General features: G+C 41.7%; 1 protein-coding gene across 1 annotated transcript in view; it reads right to left on the reverse strand.

Annotated features, from left to right (window-relative positions):
* Positions 1-11,182: 11,182 nt before the first annotated feature.
* Positions 11,183-26,801, reverse strand: part of slc2a15a (solute carrier family 2 member 15a) — a 41,884-nt gene continuing 26,265 nt past the window's right edge. Inside the window, exons 8-12 of the mRNA XM_031304726.2 lie at positions 25,602-25,712; positions 21,462-21,563; positions 20,641-20,716; positions 14,776-14,903; positions 11,183-11,661 (exon numbers count right to left, since the gene is read on the reverse strand). Of these exons, the coding sequence (XP_031160586.1) occupies positions 11,413-11,661; positions 14,776-14,903; positions 20,641-20,716; positions 21,462-21,563; positions 25,602-25,712 (666 nt within the window). The 3' untranslated portion in view covers positions 11,183-11,412. The remainder of the gene's footprint in view (positions 11,662-14,775; positions 14,904-20,640; positions 20,717-21,461; positions 21,564-25,601; positions 25,713-26,801) is intronic.

A 26,801-nucleotide genomic window follows, 5' to 3' on the forward strand; every position in this document is an offset into this window, starting at 1 on the left:
CGGCATTACAAAATGTACCTTTAAGTGGCACGCGGGACATAAACGGGACAGTTCGGTTTAGGAAAAGATGATGGGTGGGGTTACAAAATGTACATTTAAGTGACACGTGGGACAAGAAGAGGACACAAACCCTGCTCTCCTGGGTCAGGGGTGTCAGGGACAGTCCTGTGTTGTTTGGCCCGTGCACCACCCCAACCTGCCTCAGCCTTTAATACTACTCACTACCGTTGCTCTTTATACTAAGTCATCATACAGCGCCGCGGTCTAGCTGCTGCTATAGGGTGCCTTGTACGTCGGGCCACCGACTAAGCGTCAGAATGTGACGACTTGGGAGTGAAAATGGGTTGTGACAAAGCCTGACAACATTGTTAGCCCCCCCACGGCGCTCATTGGATCAGTTGTTTTACAGCCGAGAAACCACTGTTTCATGTCATGATGATAGACAAATCAGTCAACTCGGTGAAGTGGGCAGATTCAAAGGTCTGGACCCAGGCAACAGTTGGATGGGAGTGCAACACAAGTGTTCAGTAAAAGGTTTAAGACAGACAGCTAAAAGTTGACCTAGGTCAACCTCACAGATCAGAGACATATCTTCCGGGCCAGGTCCACAATGTGGCCGCTGCTGAAATCACAGGTTACAGATGGTCAGTTTGCGCAAGGCTCTACGTGGACCGTGCTCCACCCAGCAAGGTTGGACACACCTCTGACCACAGCTCCCCTGGCCAAGCACAGTCACACCTAGGCATTATCACCTTGGCTGTGCTCCCCGTGCAGAACTGTAAAACATCATTAATGCACAAGCTCTAAGAGTTCACGTTATACTCCTGTAAACCTCAAATCTTCTTTGGAAAGCTGTTGTATCAATGTTGCCAGTTGAATAGATACTAAAGATAGTTTGTTAGCGTGTTTCAGGAGTTACTCATGTCATGAAGTGCTGCAGAAAATTGCTTTGGTGTATCCATTTTCCCTTAACTTTATTGGTCTACATTTATTTTACTTTCCAGTGGTGGCATGTAACCACATACATTTACTCAAGTACTGTACTGCCAAGTACCAACTTCAAGTAAGTACATTCTACTTACATACTTCTACTCCACTACATGTCAGAGGGAAATATTTTACTTTTCACAGCACTACTATTTGTCTGACAGCTTTAGTAACAAGTTACTTCAGATTATAATTTGTCATCCCCTTCCTGTCCAGTGAAAACCGTGTACATGTATGTATTCTCTTCCCAATGTTTGAGCTTTATTTGCTACTGCCTAAAAAACACCTCCCTGTCCATTCTCATAGCTCACCACTTGACTGACCTCAATCTGTCAGGCTGGTGACCTTTAACCTGTAACCCTCTTGGGAAACGGTGTGTCTGCTAATAACCACTTAAGACAGAAATATTAAATAAACAACCATGCTTTTTTAAATCTACTAAATTGTTCCAGAGCAATGTGTAAAGAGATAATTTGGCCCTAAAGTGACATATTTTTCAGATCTCTTATGAAAAAAAAACCTACACTCAATTGTTTCGGTGCTTGATATGAGATTACAAAAGTCTTGGGTTGACAAAAGTGGCATAATATATGAATGCATTTGAAAATAAATGTCTAAAATGAAATTTTATAATATCGCTTTTTGAGTAGGAGTGATGGACTCGCCGGTGTGTCTTTTGTCCTCAGAGGGTTAAAATCAAATCTGCGCTTTTGTATAGACGACTGTTTTTTGCAGTCCACGTTATCGGCTCTGACCTCATACCGACCCCCCCCCCCCCCATTACATAGAAAAATGTTTTTTCATCTGAGCCACTATACCCCCACCACTTTTCAACACAAAGTGACGCCATTGGCTGCATATGTCCTGATTGTGTTACCATGTTGTCGTCACACAGTCAGTTTTCCAAAGGAATAAAAGACAGAAAATGACTTTCCAAACAACAAAGTGGTCCTGGAACTGTGAACGACGTGTGCAGTAGCTGATTTTAAAGATGTTTTGCAGTGTGACATGAGACACACATGTTAATCTAACTTCTCAGAAACCCAAGCCGTCTAATCAACAAAGCAGTTAAAACCATTCCATTCTGGACAATTAGCTCAAACATGCACTTCTAGTAACCTAACCACTATTAACACCCAATCAAACTACTATTCAGCTCTTTAAACCCCAAGGAGCTGACGGTATTTTTACAGCCTGGTTTAAGTCACAGCTCAGCATCTGGAGGAGCTGCTATTGTTGTGTTTTGTGTATTAGTGACCGTAAAGAGCCTTCATATAGGACCCAATAGACCTACTGTGAGATCCCAGGGACCAAGCACAGGGGCCACAACTGGGAAACAGTTGTATTGTTATTCGTAGAGGCAGACACTCAGGTCTCCCTTTTGAGCGCTGTTGGGGGATCCACCATTACAGGTAGTTGCGAACTGTTGCTACTTGTTGAGATGAGGGCCTAGTACACAATGACCTGCTGCAAGGTACAATGACTTCAAATAGGTTTCAAAGTAAACTCCCTCTGCACAATAGAAGGGCTTGGGCCCGTCAAGTCACAGACACTAAAGGCCACCTTGCGTATTGAGCCATGTATTGGTAATTTGTTGCTTTCAGAGTTTCGAGAGTCGTAAATGAACAGAGTAATACGATGTCTGTGCCACGTTTGCCAGTGAAAGGCCAGTGAATGGAGGAGGGCCAGGTGATGTTTTTGTGACCCTGCAGAGCAACGTTGTGATCAAATAGAGTCTCAGGGTCTGGACAGACTAACGGTCTGACTGAACTGCTGTAACAGCACATGTCCTCCTTCCACCTGCTGTTCTTCTGTATCATGAGGCAGATTTAAATACATCATTAGTGTCCTCTAGTGGCAGTTTCTGTCAAGTGCAGTAGAACTCAACTCAACCCTCTGAGGTCTAAGGGCATTTTAAGATATCTTCTTGAATTCTCCTTTTTTTCTCCCTGAGAAAACTCAGCTTTCTGTATAGTGACGCCCAGAATTGGGAAGACATTTTGTAATGTCACTTCTTGAGTAGGAGTGTTGTCAAACATCGCTTGGACTGACCGATGCGGCTTTTGTCCTCAGAGGTTTAATAATCAACTGTAACTGTTTTACGAATATCCTTATATCCAGTGTTGTAATGTAACGAAGTATTTCTACTTTGTTAATGTACACTGTTCACGTATCTGTACTTTACTTTTGTTATTTATATTTCTGGAAACTTTCACCTTTACTCCACTACTTTTCCTAAATAAAATGCATACTTTTACTTTGGCTTGGGAACCGGAGGGTCGCTGGTTCAAGTCCCCGTATGTACGGACCGAAGTACGGAGTATGGACTGGTAGCTGTAGAGATGCCAGTTCATCTCCTGGGCACTGCCAAGGTGCTCTTGAGCAAGGCACCGAACAGTTGTTTTAGTGGAACATTTGGATACATGGTTAAACGTAATTTCCTCTTACCAGTGTGTACTTTGTCTACAGCAATCCCACCAAACATCCCAGTTAGAGAGGAAATGCCCTAAACATATTCTTTGTAAAATCTTTACAATCATTCACAAAAGAACCAAGCAGGCCGACCTTGCTGCAAGATCCAAATTTTCTTCAAAACGTGACATTTTCAGCGTGTAGCTCGATAGCTCGAAGTTTGTTGTTGTTTCCCAAAGAGAACGGAGTTAGACAACGGCAACACACACATCGGCGGTGCCAGATGTTGTGGCGATTGTCCTGACGTTGGTTCAGACTACATCACCACTGGAGAGGTCACAACTCTAGGTGACCCTATTTCCTGGCCTACATCATTACTACATCTGAGTATAGTTTGTAGTTGCTGTTCCCATAAATAACACAACTGTCTTAATGAACAGACAAATCAAGTGAAGCAGTGTCAGTAAAGAATAATCCTGGCATTATTCTATGTTTAATTTTGTTTTCTTCATAAAAGACCCAACCCAACAACATGTTAGCTAATCTGTCAATACTTTCTAACTTCTCTACCCTGTCTGTGTCTGCAGCTCCAAGCTCAGTATTTGCTACTGAAGACGTAAATCTGTAAGAACACCTCACACATATATAGTTTATGAAGGAGCATGTCACCCAGTGCAACAGTGTGGCTCACTGATGTGTTTTTAACAACAATGGAGCTCTGTGGCACAGAGGAAGAACATATATCAGAAACAATAAAAGTGGCAAAACAACACAAATGTTCAGCTTAGTTAGGATACTATGAACTAGTCAATCATTAACCTTTGACCCTGCCAATAGCCTTACATTTCCACCTACAACACACGCACACTGCTCATCCACATCAAAGCCAACAGGTGGAAAAAACCGCCCTAACACATACACATTGAGGAATGAAAGGCGGCAATCAACATGTGACTGCCTTTAATGATGTGGGAGAATAAACATGTGAGTGAGTAGTGGAGCGGTCAGCAGAAACCAGCTCAGCTCGAGAAAACAGCTCAGATGCTTATTGGCCGGCCACGTTAGCATACCAGCATCTATGGCCATGTCTGTGGCCCCGGGGCAAAGCAGTGATGATTAACATTTAAAACAGGGCCAGGGACAGGACACCCCCCCCCCTCCCTCCCACATTAGTTTCTTTTGGGTGCGGTATTTAAATTCCTCTTTACTCACTGGTGTCTCCATCAATACAAACTCATGTCAAGCAGGCACTGGTCAAACGTACAGAACGTTATGCACATCCACGAGTTTCCAAAAGTACAAAATATGGCAGGTGTTTGTTTGGGTGGTTTTGTGAGAATTCTGCTGCTGTGCAAGATAACAATACATCTGAAAGGGTGTCAAAAAACCAAAGACCAATCATTTTGAAAAGCAGAGCATGACCAAAACATTTGGGATAGATCTGAGAGTAACGGTAACATCGTGGATCTAAGCCTGGGTATAACTGCGGTGTTTTAAGATTTACACACTCAGGAGGCTGTTTTGGTAAAACTCCATTTTGGGGGGGATGGAGGGCTGAAACTGAGAGAACCAGATCATGTGTATAGGCTACTCTCAGTCATTTGGACTTGTGACCATGCCTAGTCGTGAGCCCTTGTGTATGTGCAACCAAAGCAGTTCAACCAAAGAGTGAAGGTCACTTCTCAGCGTCTGTCTGCACGTTGGTGTATTTATGTGAGGGGAAAATGTATGCATGGCTACAAAGCCGTCTGTGTGGCAGCACCGTGCTAAAGCATAAAGAATAGGCCGGCCCAGTCGTAACACACTCTGTGACAAAACACTTACAGCCTGTAGCAGAGAAGTGCCACATTCATCAGCTATCTGCCAGAGCACTTACACACCCACCACCAACAGCTCTGAGACAGAGGACTGAGGGGAGGAGAGAGATGGGGAGAGAGAGAGAGAGAGAGAGAGCGAGAGAGATGGAGAGCTGGAGAGATGGAGAGAGAGAGAGAGAGAGAGAGAGAGATGGACGACGGGAAAAAGGGACAGGTAGCAAAGAAACTGCAAACATTTTTTTGTAGTGTGAGAAGAGAATTATTAGAGTAAAGGTGGAAATCGAGAAAGAAAATAGAGATTTCCTTGTTTCAGAGATTAAAAGCAGAATATATGAAGCTAGCTCCATCACCTCATCAACTGTACTTTTTCCAAACTCCATACAGGGAATCAGATATCACAATATCCCTAACAGGGAGCATTCAGTACAATTATACATCTAAAAATGCATCATATTTTCCTTTTATACTCTTAGCGGGTCACAGTTTAGACTGCATTTAAGTCAGCTAAATCTGAAAATTCTATTCTATTCTATCCATTTTGGGTCTCTGTTTCTCTGTCTCTTTACGGTGCGTAAAAGTGTGACATGCTGCATCTGTGTGTAATGCATGAAAAGGATTTGTGTATCAAAGTCATGAACTTTGTAATTGTATTTATTTATGTACAGTATACATCTGTGTGATTCTATACTGATTGTAAAATTTGTGGAAATCTCTGTTCAAGGGTAGAGTTCCTCTTTGGTGTGAAATGATATGGGTAGTAGATCTGGAGGAGGAAAGGAGAAAAGTAGTGAGAACAATACTGCCCCGCACAGGCAAAAGGCAGCAACTTCGTTTTTTGGTTGAAAATGAGTTTATATGTTTGGGACATTCAAGGCATCCTTTATCATGTGAGTCAATTTCGTTGTTTTTTGGAAAAAATAATGGGTTGTCTGAAAGCTATAGTGCGTAGTTTCTGCCGCCCCCATGAGGAATTCTAAGTAATGACAACAACACTGTTGGCGCGTCAACATGTACACGTGCAGGTTTTTCTCGTTTTTTTCGTGGTGGCCAGCACAAAATGGGAACCATCCATACGGAGGTTGGGTTTAGGAAAAGATGAACGGGAGAAGCAAACGTCACACACCAGGACATGATCCGCGGTCTCTGGGGGACACACGACGACAACAACGGGACGGCGGAGGTTGGGTTTAGGAAAAGATGAATGAGAAAAGGACGCCTAACACGCCGGGAGACAGCCGCGGGGAACGCACGACAACAACGCGACGGTTGTGATTAGGAACACAACAACGGGGAAACAAAATGCCACACGCGGGCCACGATCCCCGGTCTCCTGGGTGAAAGTCCTGTGTTGTTTGACCCATCCACCATCCCAACCAACCTCCTTATGCGGATTTTCGGCATTTCATACTACTCGCTACCGTAGTCGTGCTGTGATCATGAAATATGCTTCCCATTGAAATACATTAGTTTAAATGTTTGTGCTGGCCACCCTGAATCAATAGATTAAATAACGTGACCATTTCACGAACTGCCGTGAGACTGGGTTGTCTGTGATTGCACACATCCTATGAAGCTTGCAATGCAGTATCAAGTCATTATTGAGTTCCTCTAAGGTGGAAGTTGAGTGACAGTGACACTTCAGTCATTTTAGAAATGTATTATACATTTATCTACTATTTTATTAAGACAGTTTATTACAATACTGTACGTAAACTCAATTTAAACACCAAAACAATTCGTCCACATGAGTAAAGGTATTCTTTTTTTGCTTCAGGGGCAATTTATCTCTTGCATTGCTTGAGGACAAGGGTCTTCAATGATTTTTAAGCCAAGAACCCCTTAACTGAAAGAGAGATGGAGCAGGGACCCCCTAATACATATATTGTATAACTACAATAACGTTTGAGTGGCCTAAAACCTTTAAGGCCTTTTTACAGTAGCCACAGCCGACCTGGCGCATGCCAATGTGATGTCAAAATGACGTAGATCTCGCTGGCGCGCCAGGATTTTTTTACAGCGACGCGCGACAAAGCGGAAACAGGAAGCATGGACGAGTTCGAGAGCAACGTGATGCCAGGACTCTCAGAGTGACTGCAAGTCTCTCTTGTAAACTTACTGGGTTAAGATGAGTCCTTTTATGGTGAATGAAAGGCTTGATCCCACCAAGTAGGTCATTGAATCAAATCGAAGCATTGACGTTAATGCTGCTGCCAGTTCTGCCGTTGTTTACCTTTTTCTTCTTCTTCTAGTCCGTAGAAATAGCAAAGTCGGTAGCCTTTCCTCATTAGCACCGTCTCCGTTCAGAAGTAGACTGCAACTAGTGTCGCGACCACCACGCGTGAGTATAAATAGTTACGGCGCTCCCATGACGTCACATTGACGCACGACAGGTCGGCTGTGGCGAATATATTGGACGTACCTTTTTAATGCATAGAATACTAAGCTATTAAAATAGCCTGATACTTGTTGGCATTATTTTTAAGTCATGTTTTAATGTTAAACATACATGTGGCACAGTGAATCCTTGAGATGAACTGTATCTGTGGATGGCCTTAGTGACTACCTTACCTATAGGCCAGTAAACAGTGGGGATTTACATTTGCTAATAATATGTTGGATTCATGTTAAGACTTTTTAATTATTTTTTAAAAACTTAAGGCCCCCTCTTGCATTGACTCTGAGGACCGCCTAGGGGTCCCGGACCCCCTGTTGAAGATCCTTGCTCTAGGAAACTAAAGCTGAGTTTTTTTCTAAACATTTTGATATAAAATACATGGGTATCAGGTTATATGCAAATACCCTTAAAAAGTGAATTTAAGAAGATGTGTAAAAATCAAGAAAAGGCCCTCAGACCTCAGAAGGTTGAATTGACATAGGAGATCCTGCTCTACGAAGGACAGCAGGAGCTCTGTAGGGCTCTGCCTCCTCTGCCCCCCAGACTGCCCTTTCTCCTCTTGCCCTGCAGGTGTCGCTGTTGAAACATTTTACAGTAATTAGAAGTACGAGAGCAGAGAGAAAAACACTGAACTGAAATGCACTCCTGCACTATTTTTCTGCTGCTAAATTCTATATGTTCTACCTTCACGTCACGGTGAACCTAACTTATAACAATCAGTGCTGTTACAAGTCTACTTATGTGCTGTCTTTAATTGTCTGTTGTCTGTCCTGTAACCTGTCTTAAATGCTCTACTTTAAGTAGTAATTGCACTTTATGTATAAACTATAATGTGTGTGCACTAAATGTAGCCTGTCTTACATGTTGTTTTGATATATTTTAAATGCAACAGCGTGCTCAGCGTGTAACACCACTTGATCCATGGTGAAACGTTGCGTCTCACTATATACAGTGTACATGGTTGAAATGACAATAAAACCCACTTGACTTGACTTGGAAAAGTATATTGTAAATGATAGTGAGATTTGGTAATGGTTTAATTCAACAAATTACTCTTTTTAATATTTTGATGTCTCTCTTGCCTCTCAAAAATAGAGAAGAAGCAACCTCCTCTGCTTCTATGGACCAGCCTTCTCTGCAGTGTGGGTGCGGTAACTCAGGACAGACCCTAGAGGAACATCAACATACAGTGGCGGGATATACAATGAGTTCATCAGTGTGAGCAACTGGCACGTACTTCCTATTTCATTCAGATTTTTCTGCAGCCTCTCCGCAAAATCTGTCCTTACAAGGAAAGGGAAGTGACACCGGACAACGAAGGTGACTACACCTTGCCTCGGTATCTTTGTAGCAGGGGCCAAGTCATTTTGATGTGGCATTATTCTGTTGATTTCAACTAAATGTATGGACTTGGGGGGGGGGGGGGGGTAAACCCATTGAGGGTTAATGGATTTGCCAGGTATGTGGAAAAGAGGTGTGTATAGTAACCCTAGGCCAACTTTGCAGTTGCACATTACTTTGTCAATAGTCTCACATTGCCAGACCTTCCTCCACAGCACAGCGGAGGAGAGTCTGGCTAGTCCACACAGCATATCGGGATGGGAGAAAAACGTCCTCTAAGCACTAGAAAACTAAACACCAGGAAAAGCCTCGGGAAGGAACTTGTTTTAGTGGAACGTGTGTACTTTCAAAAGTTGTTTTAGTCGTGCAACAGAGAAATCAGATTGGACAGATAGTCCTCACAACATGATAGTTGCTCACATTGACATGACATTTATTCTGTTGGAAGGTAACACAGAGACTGGCATCTACCATAATCTGCTGTTTATGTGTAACAGAATACTTAAGCTCAGGAGTCCAAAAGTCCAGTCCATTTAAAAGGATGTTGATGTCACTGGTTTACATTCCCTAATGCTCATACAGCTTCAGTTTAGTTTGATTTCAGATTCAGTTAAAAATCAAGCCCTGCATGTGTTGCATCAGATGTGCTACAGGAAAATTGTAGAAAATGTTAAGGATAGGACTGGATTGAGAACGTCTGCTCTAGCCCTAAATAGACAAAGAACCTCTCAACACTTTGACCAGCCTGGCTACTGTGTAGGGTGGCTCGCTCTTTCTTATGGATGGAAATGCCCTGGCTTTCACTGTACATCTGTCCTCTCTCCTCCTGACTTAAAAGGAATGAAATTCCCAAAACAAGCCCATTGAAGAAGTTAAGACATCGTGGATCACCTGGGGAGTGTTGTGTGTTCTGGGCTAAAAATAAACCAATGTCCAATGCGCTGTATTATTTCGGATTCGGCAATCCATTTATTCACTGTTCTGTATACACATCTTCACTGTAATGTTCCACTTACAAGTCAGAGACAAGAGTAAAGTTCTCCCATTAACCGGTTTATTAAACCACTCAAAACAGTGCCGAGAAAACTTAAAGAAATGAATTTTTTCCAAGGAGACAAAAAAAATACGTTAATATTGTGTTGGAGTGTCTCAGAAAAACAAATGTATGCATGGTGCGTACAGGATTACGGCCGCTGTCCCCACTGCTTGATGTAGTCAAAGATGAAGCAGGAAGTTAGTTTGTGAACTGTGATGGAGGATTGTTTTTTTTAACATGTCTGATGGTCTGTTTGTTGTCGTGTCAGACTAATTTTCAGTGATGTCCCCTTGGTCCCAGATCTTAGCTATTAGCTTGGTGAATACAATGTCATTAGTACTGATAAGCAAAATGGCCAAAGCTATGAAATTAAGACTCAATTTACCCTTAATGTAACACTTTATAACAATCACCTACATATATGGTAAATTAACAGTTAATTCAATGTTAGTAAAAGCAACATTATGTAAGTATTTTAACCTTAAAATAACAGTAACGCTGTTAGGCAATATTTGGATGAAACTGGATCATATTTTATGGTGGAACTGTTTTCTGGTTTTCTGTCTGATGTCCTCTGGCTCCTCTGCCTCGACTCCCAGTGATTTATAGAGTTTTCAGATTGACAGAAAGCTTTACTCGTTGCTAAAGTGGTTAATAGTTAGTGCTAAGGCTAACCGCTAACTGCTGCTAACTATAGCTGCCATCAGCTGGTTGGCTTAGTTAGCTGTGCTGCCAGGACTGGGAGTGCCTAGCACAGGGCATTGTTAATGTTTACATATAGTCTCGCTTTGCTAGACCTTCCTTCACAGCGCTGCAGGGGAGGGTCTGGCTAGTCCACACAGCATTCCAGGATGGGAGAAAAACGTGCTCTGGTTTATTGGGATTTCTTTAAACCAATCACAATCGTCATGGGCGGTGCTAGGCACTGGGAAAAGCCGCGGTGCCTCTGCAAAATAGCCTTGGGAAGGAACGCGTTTTGGTGGAACGTGTACGACGTTCAAAAGTTGTTTTAGTCGTGCAACAGAAAACTCAGATTGGACAGACAGTCTAGCTAGCTGTCTGGATTTACCCTGCAGAGATCTGAGGAGCAGTTAACCATAGTCCTCAGAAATCCACCGGAGGTTAGAATGCCAACACAAAGGAAGCCCAAGGCAACGGATATCCGGCCTAAATGATTGAAATCCGGGGGAATTTCCGTCGGCAATGGAGCAATCCCAGAAGTGGAACTAAAGGATATAGACTAATGTTTACATCACTAGCAGAGGAGCTTTGGAATGCTGGGAGGAGGAGGTTTTCAGGACCGGTGTGGTGGAGAATGCTTTTGGGGAGAGGCGGTGTGTTGACTGATGTGTGTATATCAAAACAGTATAATGAAGAGGAAGTAAAGCATGGTTTTGTAGTCCCAGTGAGAGCCTGAAGCTCAGTTAAGGTACAGATGAAGAACTGTCGAACTCCAGTGAAGAATGTTCCATACAACCATAGCCGTTCATCTTCTTCAGTTTCAGGTGGTCCAACAGGCCCTGGGTCTCCAGGACTGCCTCCTTCTTAGAGAACATCCGGCTGATCTCCATGAAGGTCTTGTTTTTGGTCTCTGGGATCACAATATAGACATAGACGGCCACGGCCAGACAAATGGCACCAAACACCAAGTAGCAGTAAGACCCCGCTGACATCTGATGGTCAGATGTGGCAGATGGACGTAGGATCATTGGAAGGAGTAAAAGATAAGGAATAAAAAATGAGATTGAGACATAATGAAACAAGTGATGTATGAATTGTCAATCCAAAGATGAAAGAGTTATTTCGGATTAAAAGCAGAGGACTCAAAACAGAGAGCAAAGGAAAGGGTTACGAATTAATGATTTGTATACACAGAACAGACATGATGCGGCACTCGGTTGGAAATAATCAACATCCAAGTTTTAATTATGATTTTAATTAATTATGAGGAAATTCCAACTTTTCTGAATTGGAGAGTCATAATAAAGAAGTGCCTAAAAATTAAGCACATACCACACATCACATCAGCCAAACTCTGTTGTTCAAGTTAATTAAACTCCTATTTAAAGGTCCCATATTGTAAAAAGTGAGATTTTCATGAGAGAAACGCACACAGCCCAATAGTGCATTAAAACTAGTTGTCAGGACTTCCGTACAGTTGTGATGTCACAGCTATACTATATATAGGTAGAAAGTGCTGCTACAGTGCCATTACAGTCATTCTCCGGCTGCAATGATGGTGCAGAGACGCTGATAGCACAAATGCTAAAGACCCAGAAACCCTGACCAATCAGAGCAGACTCTACGTTTTTAGCATGGGGGATTAAAGAGACAGGCACTAAAACGCAGCATTTCAGACAGAGGGTGAATATATGTATATTTAGACAGACAGTATGACAAAAATAATGTGTTTTTTGAAAATGTAAGCAAGTAAACGTGTTCTAGTGGAAAACCAAAATACAAGTGTGAACCTGAAAATGAGCATGATATGGGACCTTTAATAGTGTACTGTGTAATATAGTTAATACACAGGATCTTAAATACTCATTTGACCTACTCTGTAATCATACAACCCTCCTGAGTTATCCTGTGATGTGAACGAGAACATGGAAATCTTGTTCACCTCTACTATCCAGTGACGCTGCATTATTACATTGTAATTAGTGGTGCTCCAAACGAAAACTTTTGTCACCATTTAGGGGATGTGCTGAAAAAAAGTTCAGCTCGGCAGGACGTATCTTGAACTTTAGATTTCTTGTAATAAACCATGCCCACTTTAATCAAGCTAATCTTAAAGCGTAACTCTCGCCAAAATGCAATCTAGGGTCTTTTTGTGAATGTACCCGAGTCAAACTTTCGTTTAAAAGCATATTTAGGACGGAAGTGTCACTTTTAAGATTTACCGTATTTTCGTTTTTCGGTCAAATGGCCTTTTGAATGGGAGTGCTAGGGGAACTTTTATGCTAACTTCAAAATAGCTATTTTTAAAACACTAATAAGGCTCGACACAATATGAAACTTTGTTCGAAGTATGACCAGGGTCTCTACACATGAACTTGAGCATTGAGAACATTGTGTACACAGAGTTTACTAAAAAGAAAGGTTTTGAGCAACGAACGAAAGTTTGACTCGGGTACATTCACAAAAAGACCCTAAGTTGCATTTTGGTGAGAGTTATGCTTTAATGCATCGACTGAGATGTGTGTTTCTTGATGCATTTCTTACATCCGGTTGTGTGTTAACATGCATTTCACAGCAGGCTGAAATGACACTGTTAGTTTACATTGTTGATGTTAGCACAACACAAGTAGCAACAATCCTTTCTGCTGGCAAGATGTAGAAGTAGAATTGTATAAAATCAAATGAAAACAGAGCTGAACAGTGCAGCAATTATGTTATAGTTAAGTCTGACCGTCTGACTGTTTAGTAGGATTTTGAAATCCTGTGGGATTCAAACCCTGAACCTTTGAATCACCAAAAAGGGTGACTTTTTGGGGAAACACGCTTACAACAGTCAAAATGTTAGTGACCCAAAAATGGAAAAGCCACATAACTCTTTATTATTATATTATTTAATTCAACTTCAAGTATCCTTTTTCTTGCAGTGGAAAAAGGCCCTCAGTGCCTATAGTGCCAGGGCCTCTGATAGCATACTGTACTCGGAGCAAATGGAACAAATGCAGCTAATTGAACTTTGACATTTTTGAATGTCTACCTTTGTCTGTCTACACTGTAAGCCAACATCTCAGACTTAGATTTTGAGCAGTTCTGTGCTACTCTTACACTCTCTCGTGCAGTTCTGTGACTGCAAAATCAACAGACATTGGTGGGACTGGAACAAGGGTAAGACTGTGTTACTGCCAGCAGGCCAGATTGATTTCTGGAGCCAAAAAACAGGATGTTTGAAAGGGATTTTAAATGGATAGAAAGGCCATTTCCATTCAAATCAACGTAGCAGAATGGTCAGAGCAAGAGCCATTTTTATGTGTACCATTGCCATAGTAACGTATAAACTTCCGATAATAAGCCGACTTGCGGCAAGTTGCGGAGCTGTGGTTTTGCAGCAACGGACAAACGAGCCGTGGAGTAGTTACGTTATGAGGCAGAGAGTCAGCTGCTAAACGAGTCAAATTAACTTAATGTTTCAGCCACACAAAGCACGTTGCTATCGCCACGAGTGACAGCTTTGTTCGGCTCGTTTTCTGTGAACGATGTGGCGAAGGGGTAACGTTACGGCGGTGTTAGCAAGCTAATGTTAGCCAACTAACACCGCCGTGCTTTTATGCTGCATCGGTTACAGAGAATGAGCTGAACAGCGGGCTGGGTCTAACGTTAGCGGTCCGCGGACCCACTTGCGCTGGATATAACATTAGCACTGCGTCTAACTGTCCCTCCTCACTCCCTACAACACCGAGGACATATCCCGAGCTGCGTCGGCCGGCTCTCCTCCCAGCGAGCTGTGACACAGTTTATGGCCCCACTGACACTATGACAAATCGCAATTTTGTTGTGTACCAATCAAATGACCACGGGAAACAGTTCAATGGCCTTTCTATTTGTTTTATTTCTATGATCAAGCACTTTATATTGGGAGCTTTTTAAAAATGATATAAAAGAAAAGACAATAATTGTGATTGGAACAAAACCAAGCAGCGGGTCAGTGAACAGATTATCCAGTTCAGATCACATTCAATTTGCAGTTATTAAAAAGCCAGAGCGCGCCTAGTAGTATTAACATTTAGGAAAGAGAAATGCTCAAGCAGGGCAGCACATAGTACAGCTTTCACCTGTAAGAAGGGGAAGACGAAGCCCACAGTAAAGTTAGACAGCCAGTTCAGTGATCCTCCGACGATGTAGGCCGCTGGACGATGGGACTGTTTAAACAGCTCTGCTGTGATCAGGAAGGAAACCCCCGCTAGAACAAGAACGAAGTACAAAAAATATGAAAACATCAGTGCAAATCATACACTTCTGTTGAATGAGTTGATTGAAAGAGGTACGCTAGTGATTTAATATTGGACTGCTCACGAGAGACAGATTTAAAGGAACACGCCGACTTATTGGGACTTTGTCTTATTCCCCGTATCCCCCAGAGTTAGATAAGTCCATACATACCCTTCTCATCTCCGTGCGTGTTGTAAGTCTGTCTGACGCCCCCACCGCTAGCCTAGCTTAGCACAGATCCTGGAGGTAACTGGCTCCATCTAGCCTACTGCTCCGAATAAGTGACAAAATAACACCAGCATTTTCTTATTTACATGTTGTGCTAAAATTGTTGCTGCATACCCCTCTGACACTGGGTAGTTGCACCCCTGTGAGAAGGGTATGTATGGACTCTGGGGGATACGGTGAATAAGCTAAAGTCCCAATAAGTCGGCGTGTTCCTTTAAAAGAACGGTCAATATCTGTTCAGCAAAGGCTGAGATATCCTGACTTTTAGTCCCTTGTATGGGTGAAGCTCCCAAAAGTCTTGATCCTACATTTTTCACAATGCAACATGACTTGCATGTGTTAGTTCTGCAGGCTCTCTGTAATACATCTCCAATTCCAAACTAAGAGAACCCAACATTTGTTTTAATTTATTTCTATACACTGTAAACCCAGAATTAGTTGTAATTAAACTTTTTAGTGGCCACTACCTATTCTTTTGTATTTTGTTAAAAAACATTTTCATTACTAAGTCTCTGGATGACACAATCTTATGAACATAGCCATACTGAGAAATACAGAGAGAGTTGTGTGGAGCTGATAGTCTTAATTAGCTTTGTAGCAACTCATTTGGCAATGGCTTGAATGTAACGGACGTTCATTAATATGAAAAGTTACGCACTAAAGGCTCTGACACACCAACCCTCTCAAAAAAGTGCCTCAGAACACACCAAAGCGACGCCGACTTGAGCGTACGTTCTGTGCGCGTGCGCGAGACGTAATACGTCTCCATAACAGCAGGCGGCGCCGATAATCGGGTTGGTGTGTCAGAGCCTTAAAGCTTTAAAGGTCCCATGGCATGACATTTTCACTTTATGAGGTTTTTTTTAACATTAATATGAGTTCTCCCAGCTAGCATTTAAAGCTACAGACACAGAAATGGCACATCCTAAGGAAAGCTCATTGTGGGACTGGCTCTAGTGGCTGTAATTCTGCACCAAGGCTGAATTTCGGGAAAGAGACTTCAGATACAGTATTAGGGGACCACTAAGGCCTATATAAAAGAGACTTCAGATACAGTATTAGGGGACCACTAAGGCCTATATAAAAGAGACTTCAGATACAGTGTTAGGAGACCACTAAGGTCTATATAAAAGATACTTCAGATACAGTATTAGGGGACCACTAAGGTCTATATAAAGAGACTTCAGATACAGTATTAGGGGACCACTAAGGTCTATATAAAAGAGACTTCAGATACAGTATTAGGGGACCACTAAGGCCTATATAAAAGAGACTTCAGATACAGTGTTAGGAGACCACTAAGGTCTATATAAAAGAGACTTCAGATACAGTATTAGGGGACCACTAAGGTCTATATAAAGAGACTTCAGATACAGTATTAGGGGACCACTAAGGTCTATATAAAAGAGACTTCAGATACAGTATTAGGGGACCACTAAGGTCTATATAAAGAGACTTCAGATACAGTATTAGGGGACCACTAAGGTCTATATAAAAGAGACTTCAGATACAGTATTAGGAGACCACTAAGGCCTATATAAAAGAGACTTCAGATACAGTATTAGGGGACCACTAAGGTCTATATAAAAGAGACTTCAGATACAGTATTAGGGGACCACTAAGGCCTATATAAAAGAGACTTCATTTACAGCATTAGGGGACCACTAAGGCCTATATAAAAGCATCCAAAAAGCAGCATGTCATAGGACCTTTAAGTTTCTGTATGGGAGGGGCAGGGTCATTTGAACTGTTGTCATTACTTAGAATTCCTCATGGGGGAGACAGAATCTACGCACTATAGCTTTAATACAACTAAACATGTTAAGTTTCACCTTGATTAAAAACGTAAACGGTTTAAGGCAAACGGGTTTCCATGCAAATTTCTAGTAAAGTCAACTAGTTTGGGATAACAGTGTATAATACCTCTTCTGTTCATACTCCACCACAACAGAGCTGGTGTCTCCTGTCACATCATAAAGAAATTGATGATACTAATTGTGGAATATCTAATAATGTAAAGTTGCTCTAGTACTTGAAAAATTAAACCTCATTTTAGACCCATATTGAGCCACGCAGAGGTAGACTCTTTTACATTTTTTAGAGTTAAGGTAGCATTTTGTTTTTACAAATCAAGCACCTTGTGTTTTTTTTTGCTTTTGTTTTTCTAATAAAAAATGAATATCTCCTAACAGGATATGTCTGGGCAAGCAGATACTGATGGTACTGATGACTGCCTGTGAAAGGAAAATATTCATGTTAATTCATTTTACACCAATATGGCTTATGAAAGGCTAATTAGAGAATGGAATCAGTTGAGGGCCAGGCCAGCATGTGCACAGTCATATATCAAAGAATGCATATGACTAATTTGTTATTATTATATTCTATAATTAAAACTCCATTGTTTGTCTCTCTTACAGGAGGCCGTAGAACATGGATTTGTCAGTGTGCAGAACTGAAAAAAATAAAATAGGCATATTTATCATTCAGTGTATTTGTATGATGCTGTAGAACAGCATGTACATTATGTGATTGCTATGGCTATTAACACTTGTAAATATTATGAATTAGGTATCAATTTACATATTTGACAAACCGTATGTAAATAGGAAGATTAATAGCCTAAGCTACTCTAGGACTCTTACTTTCAAATTCTTTCAAACTTTCTTCAAATTAAAGACCCCTTAAGAATATTTAGGGTTTGAACCCTAGAGGGAGCCATTTAATAACACAAAGCAACTTTAACCTCTGCAGACTAATCACATCAGTGGTGCTGTTTACTACCTGGAAAGTGCAGAAGCCACACAAAAAGCGCAGGATGAAGAAAACCTTATTTTTAAAATCTGTTGCACTTAAAAAAATAAAGTACAAACACTATATTATAAATAATATGAAATGTTTCTTCTCCTCCATCTAGTGTTATCTCTCCATGCAGATAGTGTTGGTTTTATTATCAATGCAATGTAAAGAATAATTGGAATAATTGACATTCAAAAAAAAATCCAGAATCAACGTCCTGGTTGCTTTGGATCACCCACAGACACACGTTGAGGACAGTCTACATTGGCGCTAAAATGAGATTATCCATTACTCGATTGACAGAAAATGAAACTGCTTTGGCAATTGATAAATCATTTACATACTTTTTTTTAAAGCAAAAATGACAAAAAGTGGCATGTTGCAGCTTGTCAACCGAAGCATAGCCTTCAGGCAGAGCACTGCCGTTGTGCTTGTGTTGGCTAATTGGAACCAGCTGTTTGCAATATGCTTCACGATGATTGGCTCATCGACACCTGTTTGGCAAATAACATTTAATTATATTCATGCAGGTGTATAGCGTCTTTTATCACTGTTACTCTGCAAGGTCATGTTGTATTCATTTGCATTGGTATTAATTAATTAATTAATGAAATTAATCTGTAGCAGTTAAGCTTTCAGTGTTGTCTTGCATGTGCTTGCCTCGTTGGGATCAGTTGAATATGCCTGTATGGGCGCTATTAGTCTGGGCATTTTCACCTGGTGGGGTTTGTATTGACCTTTTTTCACAGCAGACATTATTTTTGACTTGTCATAGTAGGAAAAGCACAGCTGAGATTGATAACCTTAACGATGGCTCAATTCCATCAAGTGTCCCAGTAAGCTATTTTAGTGAGTCAGCATGCACAATACCAGGGCCTCTCCTAAGTGGAATGCAGCCATCAGTAATGGGTTTTAGGCTTTTCCTACTATGACATGTCAACATGTCTGCCTTGAAAAAGGTCTATATTTGCTCATACATGCTACTTAACAGATACCTGAGATCATCTGTACCATCCGCTGTTGGGTTTCTCAACAAACTATAGGTCATCTGCCATCCCTGCCCATGTCACAGCACATATTTTTTCATTTATTTAAGTATAGTGTACATGTGTATTTATGCTCTTATCTATTTATTATCTCATGTTTTTATGTGTTTTTGTGCGATTGGGTATATGTTGGCTACCTGTTGTGAACCAAATTGCCCCTTGGGGATATTAAAGACATTTCAACATAGGTAGTGTAGTGTTACATATAGTTAGGGTTGGGTACCGTTCACATTTACCTTTTGCTCTGTAATAACAAAAACATTATTACACTTGTCAACGGTGTCTGCGTGAAGTTTTGAAAAGTGCAACCCCTTTACCAGCATTGCCGTGACGCTCTGTGACTTAAACAAGAGTGTGTGTGTGTGTGTGTGTGTCTGTGTGTTTCGGACCCCCGCTCTCTATCAACATGCAGAGAGGGCAGAGAAACTCGTGCTTACTCGCTCTCAGGTACCGAAATTTGGCACCGTTTTATTTAGCGTGAATCGGTCCACGGTAGTACAGATGTAATTCGAAAAAAAGTACAGAGTTTGGTACCCCACCCTGCATATGTCACATGGTACACTATAGCCGCATGTTCATCTGTGGCTAGACACGATGTTGTCTGAGCTCATCTCAGATGAGAAGACTAGCATGCTTAGATTCAGATAGTGGATGTGGGTTTTGAACCCAGGTCCGACAAAACAACACATGGGATATGTCAGCTTCAGCCTTGGGAAAGTGGGATAGACAGTGTTTACTAGCTTTGAATATTTTATGGACCAAATAATGAATTGATTAAATTGAGAATGTAATCAACAGAATAGTGGATAATGAATGAATGAATGAAAATGATGTGTATTTGAAATCTGTTCACAGCTCCTCTGACACCATGTGATATGAAGAATAACCAGAGCAAAATTATACCATGAACATCTTAATGCAATGGTTAGTGGTGATGTCTTGTTTTAACTCGGGAATGCTTCATCTCCTGTCGGACAGATTTCCAGATTTTTCCTCGGGATTTTGAATATTAACTATGATGTCTAAACCATCCAGGGTAGATGTACCACCAGCTTTGAGATTGTGAAACAATGGTTTATGCCCCTGTAGAAGCCACAAGTCCATATGAAATCATCTTTGTTTTAATAATGGATCATAATCATGGATAAGTACTACACTACCCACAATCCTAACATAACCCATATCGCCCACACCAAAGGCATGTGTCATATCTACTGCGCCATCACCACCACCATTGTGTTTGTTGCTTTTTTGAAGTGTATGTTACTATTATTGACCTATTCTTCCTTCCTTCTTTCTACTGTTTTTTTCCAAGGTTTTGTAGTTTTAAAAAAATATTTTGTCGCCTTTATAATTAGCATTTAAATGTTTTTCAGTTACAAGGCTGTAATCTATCGCTTACATCGCTGTTTTGTCCCTCTTTATATAGACTTTTTGTTCTACCAAAAATGATTCTCGCTGGTCAGGGGGTACTTGGCTTAAAAACACAATTGAAAGGGGGAATATTATTGAAAAGAGTTGGAGAATCACTGGTTTAGACATCATAGTTAATATTCAAAATCCCAAGGAAAAATCTGGAAATCTGTCCTATCCACATCATCACAGTCCTTCAACATGCCGTATAGAGCAACTTGCCTGGGCCGATACAAAAGCCAGCGATGATGCCGACCACACAGCAGACACTGACGTAGTGCATGGATGATAGGTGACTCTGCCGAGGGAGAGAAGAAACAGCATGACAAGGAGAAGTCTGATCACATTTAGCTATTTTCTCTAATGAAAAACTTGACCCCATCCTTTTCCAACACTGCTTCACCCCTTAGCCTGCTGCTACATGATGGCCCTGCATGTAATCCATTGTTGCACAGGGCAAAGCAGAAACACAGTGCTTTCTGCCAACTGAAAGTGAAAGAGACACAGTTGTTCCTCCCCACACAACGCATTCTCATGAACGGGTTTGTATGATATCGTACCAAAACTTATGAACACAAATTCGTATGATATCCCTATCATACATATTCTAGACCCTTCTAGAAAAAGGTCTTTTGAATGGCAAGTACAGTTTCAAAGCCCTTCCAGATGGCTCTCTCAACAAGACTAAATTTGCATGCACTGTCAATGTGAACTGAGTTACTACTGGAGTATGTTGAGTCTCAAATTACACTTGAACTTACTAACTTAAAAACTTGAAGAAAAATATCCCTTTTAAAGTACATTTACAAACAATTAAAAAATGTGCAAATAATTTGTTGTTCATTGCAAGTTAACTATGGACATTCATGCAATTAATAACGATTAAATATTTTAATAACAGCCCTACTCTTCACCCTGTACTCTCCCTGTACTGGAAAGGAGTCACAAGACTTTTAGGGAAACACACACACACACACACACACACGTGCACACACACACACACACACACACACACACACACACACACACACACACACACACACCTGTAAAATGAGGGCTACTGTGATGCCAGCACTGCAGAAGCCCATCATGGCAAATCCCCCGATCATGAGAGGCCTCCTGCCCAGCTTCTCTATGGAGAAACACTATTGGAGGAGACACAGAGCTCATGTCAGACACGATTAAATTAATAAATACACACTACAGATGCAAGAACATACCTTAGTGAGCTTGTATCTGAAGGAATAATACACTTATATGCTTTCTTTCTGAGAGTGAGATGTTCAGATGGATATTAATGTTATGTCTGTGTTTTAACACCCTGACACACCAACCTGATAATCGGCTGTTGGGCAGTCTGGCGAGGTCAGTGACTTGACTAGCGAATCAGCGCACTTATGTTAGCGTGACGAACGGCTCTCAAAATCTGACAAAAATCTTTTAAACTGACCTTTGTCGATCTGAAATGAAGACAGATTCAGCAACTGCACAGCCTATTTCTCGCTTAAAATGTTTTCAGAAACACGTTTCGGTGAACTATCTTCCGAGCCGCCGTTATGCTCGGTTGTAAAATCCGGGAGCAGCCAGACCCACGTGACGCGTTCGTCCAATCAGCTGTCGGTTAAATTTTTTTTGCCGACAATACAGATTAGCGCCACCTGCTGTTATGGAGACGTATTACGTCTCGCGCACGCGCAGAACGTACGCCCAAGTCGGCATCGCTTCGGAGTGTTCTGAGGCACTTTGTTGAGCAACTTGGGGAGACTGATCAGTCCGACTGTCTCTCCTCCTGCTGGTCGGCTGTCGGGTTAGTGTGTCAGGGCCTTTAAGCACCGAGCTGGAGTCAGGCTATGATTAGCCTAGCTTAGCATAAAGACTGGAAGCAGGTGGAAACTGCTAGCCTGGCTCTGTCCAAAGTTCACAAATACACATACTTACACCTCTAAAGCTCACCAATAAACATGACATGTTTCTTTTAGAGTTACGTGTGGAGATTCTCTTGACAAACAACAATGTATCCATCCACGTATTCTCAGAACTTCTATGCATTGTGTCTCTATAGCACAGTTTGCCAGATAAGTGTCAGTGAGTACAGGTTTTAGTTTTGATATGATGGAATTGAACCTGACAACCTCAATGTGACAAGCAGTTATTATTACTGTAATAGCCAACTGTTTGATCTATAGGCTGAGACGACAGTCTGGTACTGGCATTTTAGGTTTCTTTCCTGATGTGACAGATCAAGGGAGCATCGGCGATGCCAGTCTGGTGTATAGCTTGGAGCCAAAGCCCATCTATCAGGATCTTTTTTAGGACATGGCAGGGGAATAAATCAGAGATCAGGGTTATTGGATGTACTGTTGGTCCAACCAAGAACAAAGCCACTCTTCTGTGTAGCCTTCTTAATGTAAAACATTTGGAGCTATGTTCAACTTCCTCTGTTTATGCTGTTGCCGTCTATGTAGTAGCCTACAAGCATAAAAGTCTCCTCTATGACAAATAAAAAGTCCTAAGAAATCCAATTGATGGAAACTATTGAAAAATACTGAAATTGGTGATGCCAATTTCCCATTGCAGCCCATGTTAAGGTGAGACACTACGTCCATCCATCTATCTTCGTCCGCTTATCTGGTGTCGGGTCGCGGGGGGAGCAGCTCCAGCAGGGGACCCCAAACTTCCCTTTCCTGAGCCACATTAACCAGCTCCGACTGGGGGATCCCGAGGCGTTCCCAGGCCAGGTTGGAGATATAATCTCTCCACCTAGTCCTGGGTCTTCCCCGAGGCCTCCTCCCAGCTGGACGTGCCTGGAACACCTCCCTAGGGAGGCGCCCAGGGGGCATCCTTACCAGATGCCTGAACCATCTCAACTGGCTCCTTTCGACGCGAAGGAGCAGCAGATCTACACGAGGATTTTGAGTGAGCGTCCAGATAGCACCACTCTATTTTTTTTTTTTGCGGCGTGCGACAAAGCGGAAACAGGAAGCATAGACGAGTTTGAGGACAACGTGATGCCAGGACTCTCAGAGTGACTGCAAGTCTCTCTTGTAAACTTACTGGGTTAAGATGAGTTCTTTTATGGCGAATCTCTCTTTCCTGCTCTCAGCGAAGGCGGTCGCTTTTCTCTCCCTCTCCCTCCCAGGCCTACCCTGCTTGCTATCTTGTCTCGTCTTGTCTGTTGTTAACTTTATGTTATGTTATGTTATCTTAAGTTATGTTAGGTGCTGCAGTGCAAATGTACTGTTTGTGTCCTTTTGTGCTAAGGTGTTTTTTCCTGTTCCCACACTGTTCTTATCTTTATGAGGATAGTCTGAGAGTTGCTTTTTTTCCCTCTCCTCTCCTTCATGTCATGCTGTATCTGTCCCTGCGAGAGTTAAGAGAGAGTTTTAAGTGCGCATGCGCGAAAGCTGCATGCTGCCTGTTCCTGCTCCAGCTGTTGTATATGTTGTTGTATACCTGAGTGGTAACAAAAAATAATTTCCCCCTGGGATTATTAAAGTATTTCTGATTCTGATTCTGAATGAAAGGTTTGATCCGACAAAGTAGGTCATCGAATCAAATCGAAGCATTGACGGCAATGCTGCTGCTAGTTCTGCCGTTGTTTACCTTTTTCTTCTTCTTCTAGTCTAAAGTTGGTAGCCTTTCCTCATTAGCGCCACCTCTGTTCAGGAGAAGACTGCAACTAGTGTCGCGACCACCACACGCGAGTATAAACAGTTACGGCGCTCCCATGACATCACGCTGGCGCTCGACAGGTCAGCTGCAGCTAGTATACCGCACGTTTAAGAACGTGTATAGAGATGGTAGGGGTAGATGAGTGGGCGTTAACATACAGGACTTTCAAGCCAGAGAGTGGAGTTTGCTTCCAGGGGAAAACTAAAGCCCTTCACCCAGGAAATGTGTGTTCCTTAGGAGTGTTTTAATCTAAACCATGATCTTTTTCCTAATCTTAACTAGTCGTTTTGGTGCCTAATCTTAACTTTCGTTGCGGCAAAACGCTCATATTGTGTGGACTAAATTTAACCGTAATGTCCGCTGTAAAGACCGGCAGCTCGTGGTGCTCTGTACCCGGCTCAAAGTCACAGATTCTTGGGTAACTGAACCACCAACTACCGCTGATACATGAGGTCTGTAGCTGGCGTTACGAAGCTCTGTAGCAGCTTAAACAACTAGCAACTGCCGCTCGGCATCATGGAGCTCGTAGCCAGCCGGCGTCACGTGACCAGCCCGGGGTCTCCTAATTTCGTAGGATATATCATACGTTTTGGTGTGCATACATTTTCCTACCATATCATACGGACCCGTTCATGTGAATGCGTGGCTCCACTTACGTAACATGGGCTGCAATGGGAAATTGGCATGTCAGATTTCAGCATTTTTCAAAACTTTCCACAACTTGGATTTCTTAGGACTTTTCATATGTTATAGAGGAGACTTTTATGAGACTAGATCAGTTGAAAGAGTTTCCTTTGCAGTTTGTGTGGGATCATGTTGCATAATGCCTGTACTGATGGGGAATTTGGGATTGTTTTCCCCCAGAAAGGGGAGTGGGGATGAGAGCCTCCCTTGGATGACGTTTTGCCACTCTGATGTATAGAGCTACTTCTATGGATGACATATTGGCGCGGTGATGTATAGAGCTACTTCTTTGCTCTTCTTTTCAGTGATAGGTCTAACGAGCAGTCCAGCAGGCAGAAACGTCAATGTACGAACTGGTGATTGAGAGCGTTTCTACATCCATGTATGGCTAACTGTGGGAATTCCACAGTGACGGATTCTTATACGACGACGTTTAGGACAGTCACTGCGCCTGACTTTTGTTGATCAAGAAATAGTTCCAGATCATAACTCCTACTGAAACCACAAGTTGTCATTTTTACCATTTAGTTTGTGCATGCATTAAACAAATGAGATCAAATGTGTGCATCAGTGAGCTTTAGATGTGTCCGTAGGTGTATTTTTGAACATTGGACAGAGCCAAGCTAACTGTTTCCAAATGCTTCCAGTCTTTATGCTAGGCTAAGCTAACCACATCCTGAATCTAGCTCTGTTACACACAGACATGAGATTGATATCAATCTTCTTATCCCATATTATGTCAAATCAATATAGTAAAAAAGACATTCTAGACACAAAATAAAGATAGGGCTACAATATAATTGCACCCCTCTAATTTGTAAGATTACCCCAATGAGTCCAGCGATGATCTCTATAATTCCTGTTCCTGCTGTGGTATACGGTACCTGTGTTGCTGGGATACCCACATTTTTAAAAATGTCATTGGTATAGAACCAGATCTGTGGTAGAAAAATAAGACACTAAAGATAAGTAAGGTGAAATCCATTTGATGCTTATTTAAACTTTATTGTTCTGTGTGATCACATGTCGGCTTGTGAAAAATGTAGAAAAAAAGAGGAAAAGCAAGGGGTTTATATGGGTGCAACTTCAAAAAGAGACCAAAAATATTACAGAACACAGGTGTTCACACCAAAATATATCCATCTGATTAAACCAGATTAAACATAAATCAAAAGTTCTAAAGTTGAATTAACAAAACGTTGTCAGCTTTCTGCTTTCAACAAACATTGGATAAGTGGCATCTCAGTGCTCAAAGTGTCATGCAGTGCTGTCTGCCGCACTGTGCCTTTTTTGAACTGGCTAAGAATTTCTACTGCCTTCTGTGATGACCTCATGCTGCTCTAGTGGGTGTCAACAATCTCGCCTTTCTTCTCATACCATCAAACTGTCTGTTTCTATAAAAATAGCCACTTGGTTTACACGTATAGGGTAACTATAGTTTTTTCAACCTGGACCCTATTTTCCTATGTTTTTGTGTCTAAGTGACTGATGGGAACAACAATCTTTCTGGACATTGGTCCAGTATTAAGTGAGATCTCTGCAGTCGGCAGCGGCGAAACAAGCTACAATGTAAGTTAATAGGACAATTGTCCAGCTTGTATTTACCTTCACTAAAGTGTCTGACAACATTATGGAAAGGATTTCTAAGGAGGTCAACCTTTCTGTTAAAGAGTAAGATCCTTTTTAAAATGTAAAAACATCCGCAATATTGCGTTCGCTAAACCCACCAGACTCCATGTAAATAAACAGTCATTTTAACATCGTAAAATACACTTCATTCAAAGTCGACAGAAACAAAATAAAACTATGAAAAGCCGTTTTGGGTCGTCTTACCACTTTTCCAACCATAACACCTGTAGTTTTGGTTGAAATAAACACATAGTTTACCGATTTACATGTGAAAATATGCACGCTAAAAGTATTGCTTTTTTAAATGGAGTCTGGTGGGTTTAGCGCTAGCGACTTCATAGTTGTTTCTGGTTAAACAGAAAGGTCTCAAAGAGGTTTTAAAGGTCTATCTCCTTAGA

The sequence above is a fragment of the Sander lucioperca genome, chromosome 15, assembly GCF_008315115.2.
Source record: "Sander lucioperca isolate FBNREF2018 chromosome 15, SLUC_FBN_1.2, whole genome shotgun sequence".
In the NCBI taxonomy this organism is placed as follows: domain Eukaryota; kingdom Metazoa; phylum Chordata; class Actinopteri; order Perciformes; family Percidae; genus Sander; species Sander lucioperca.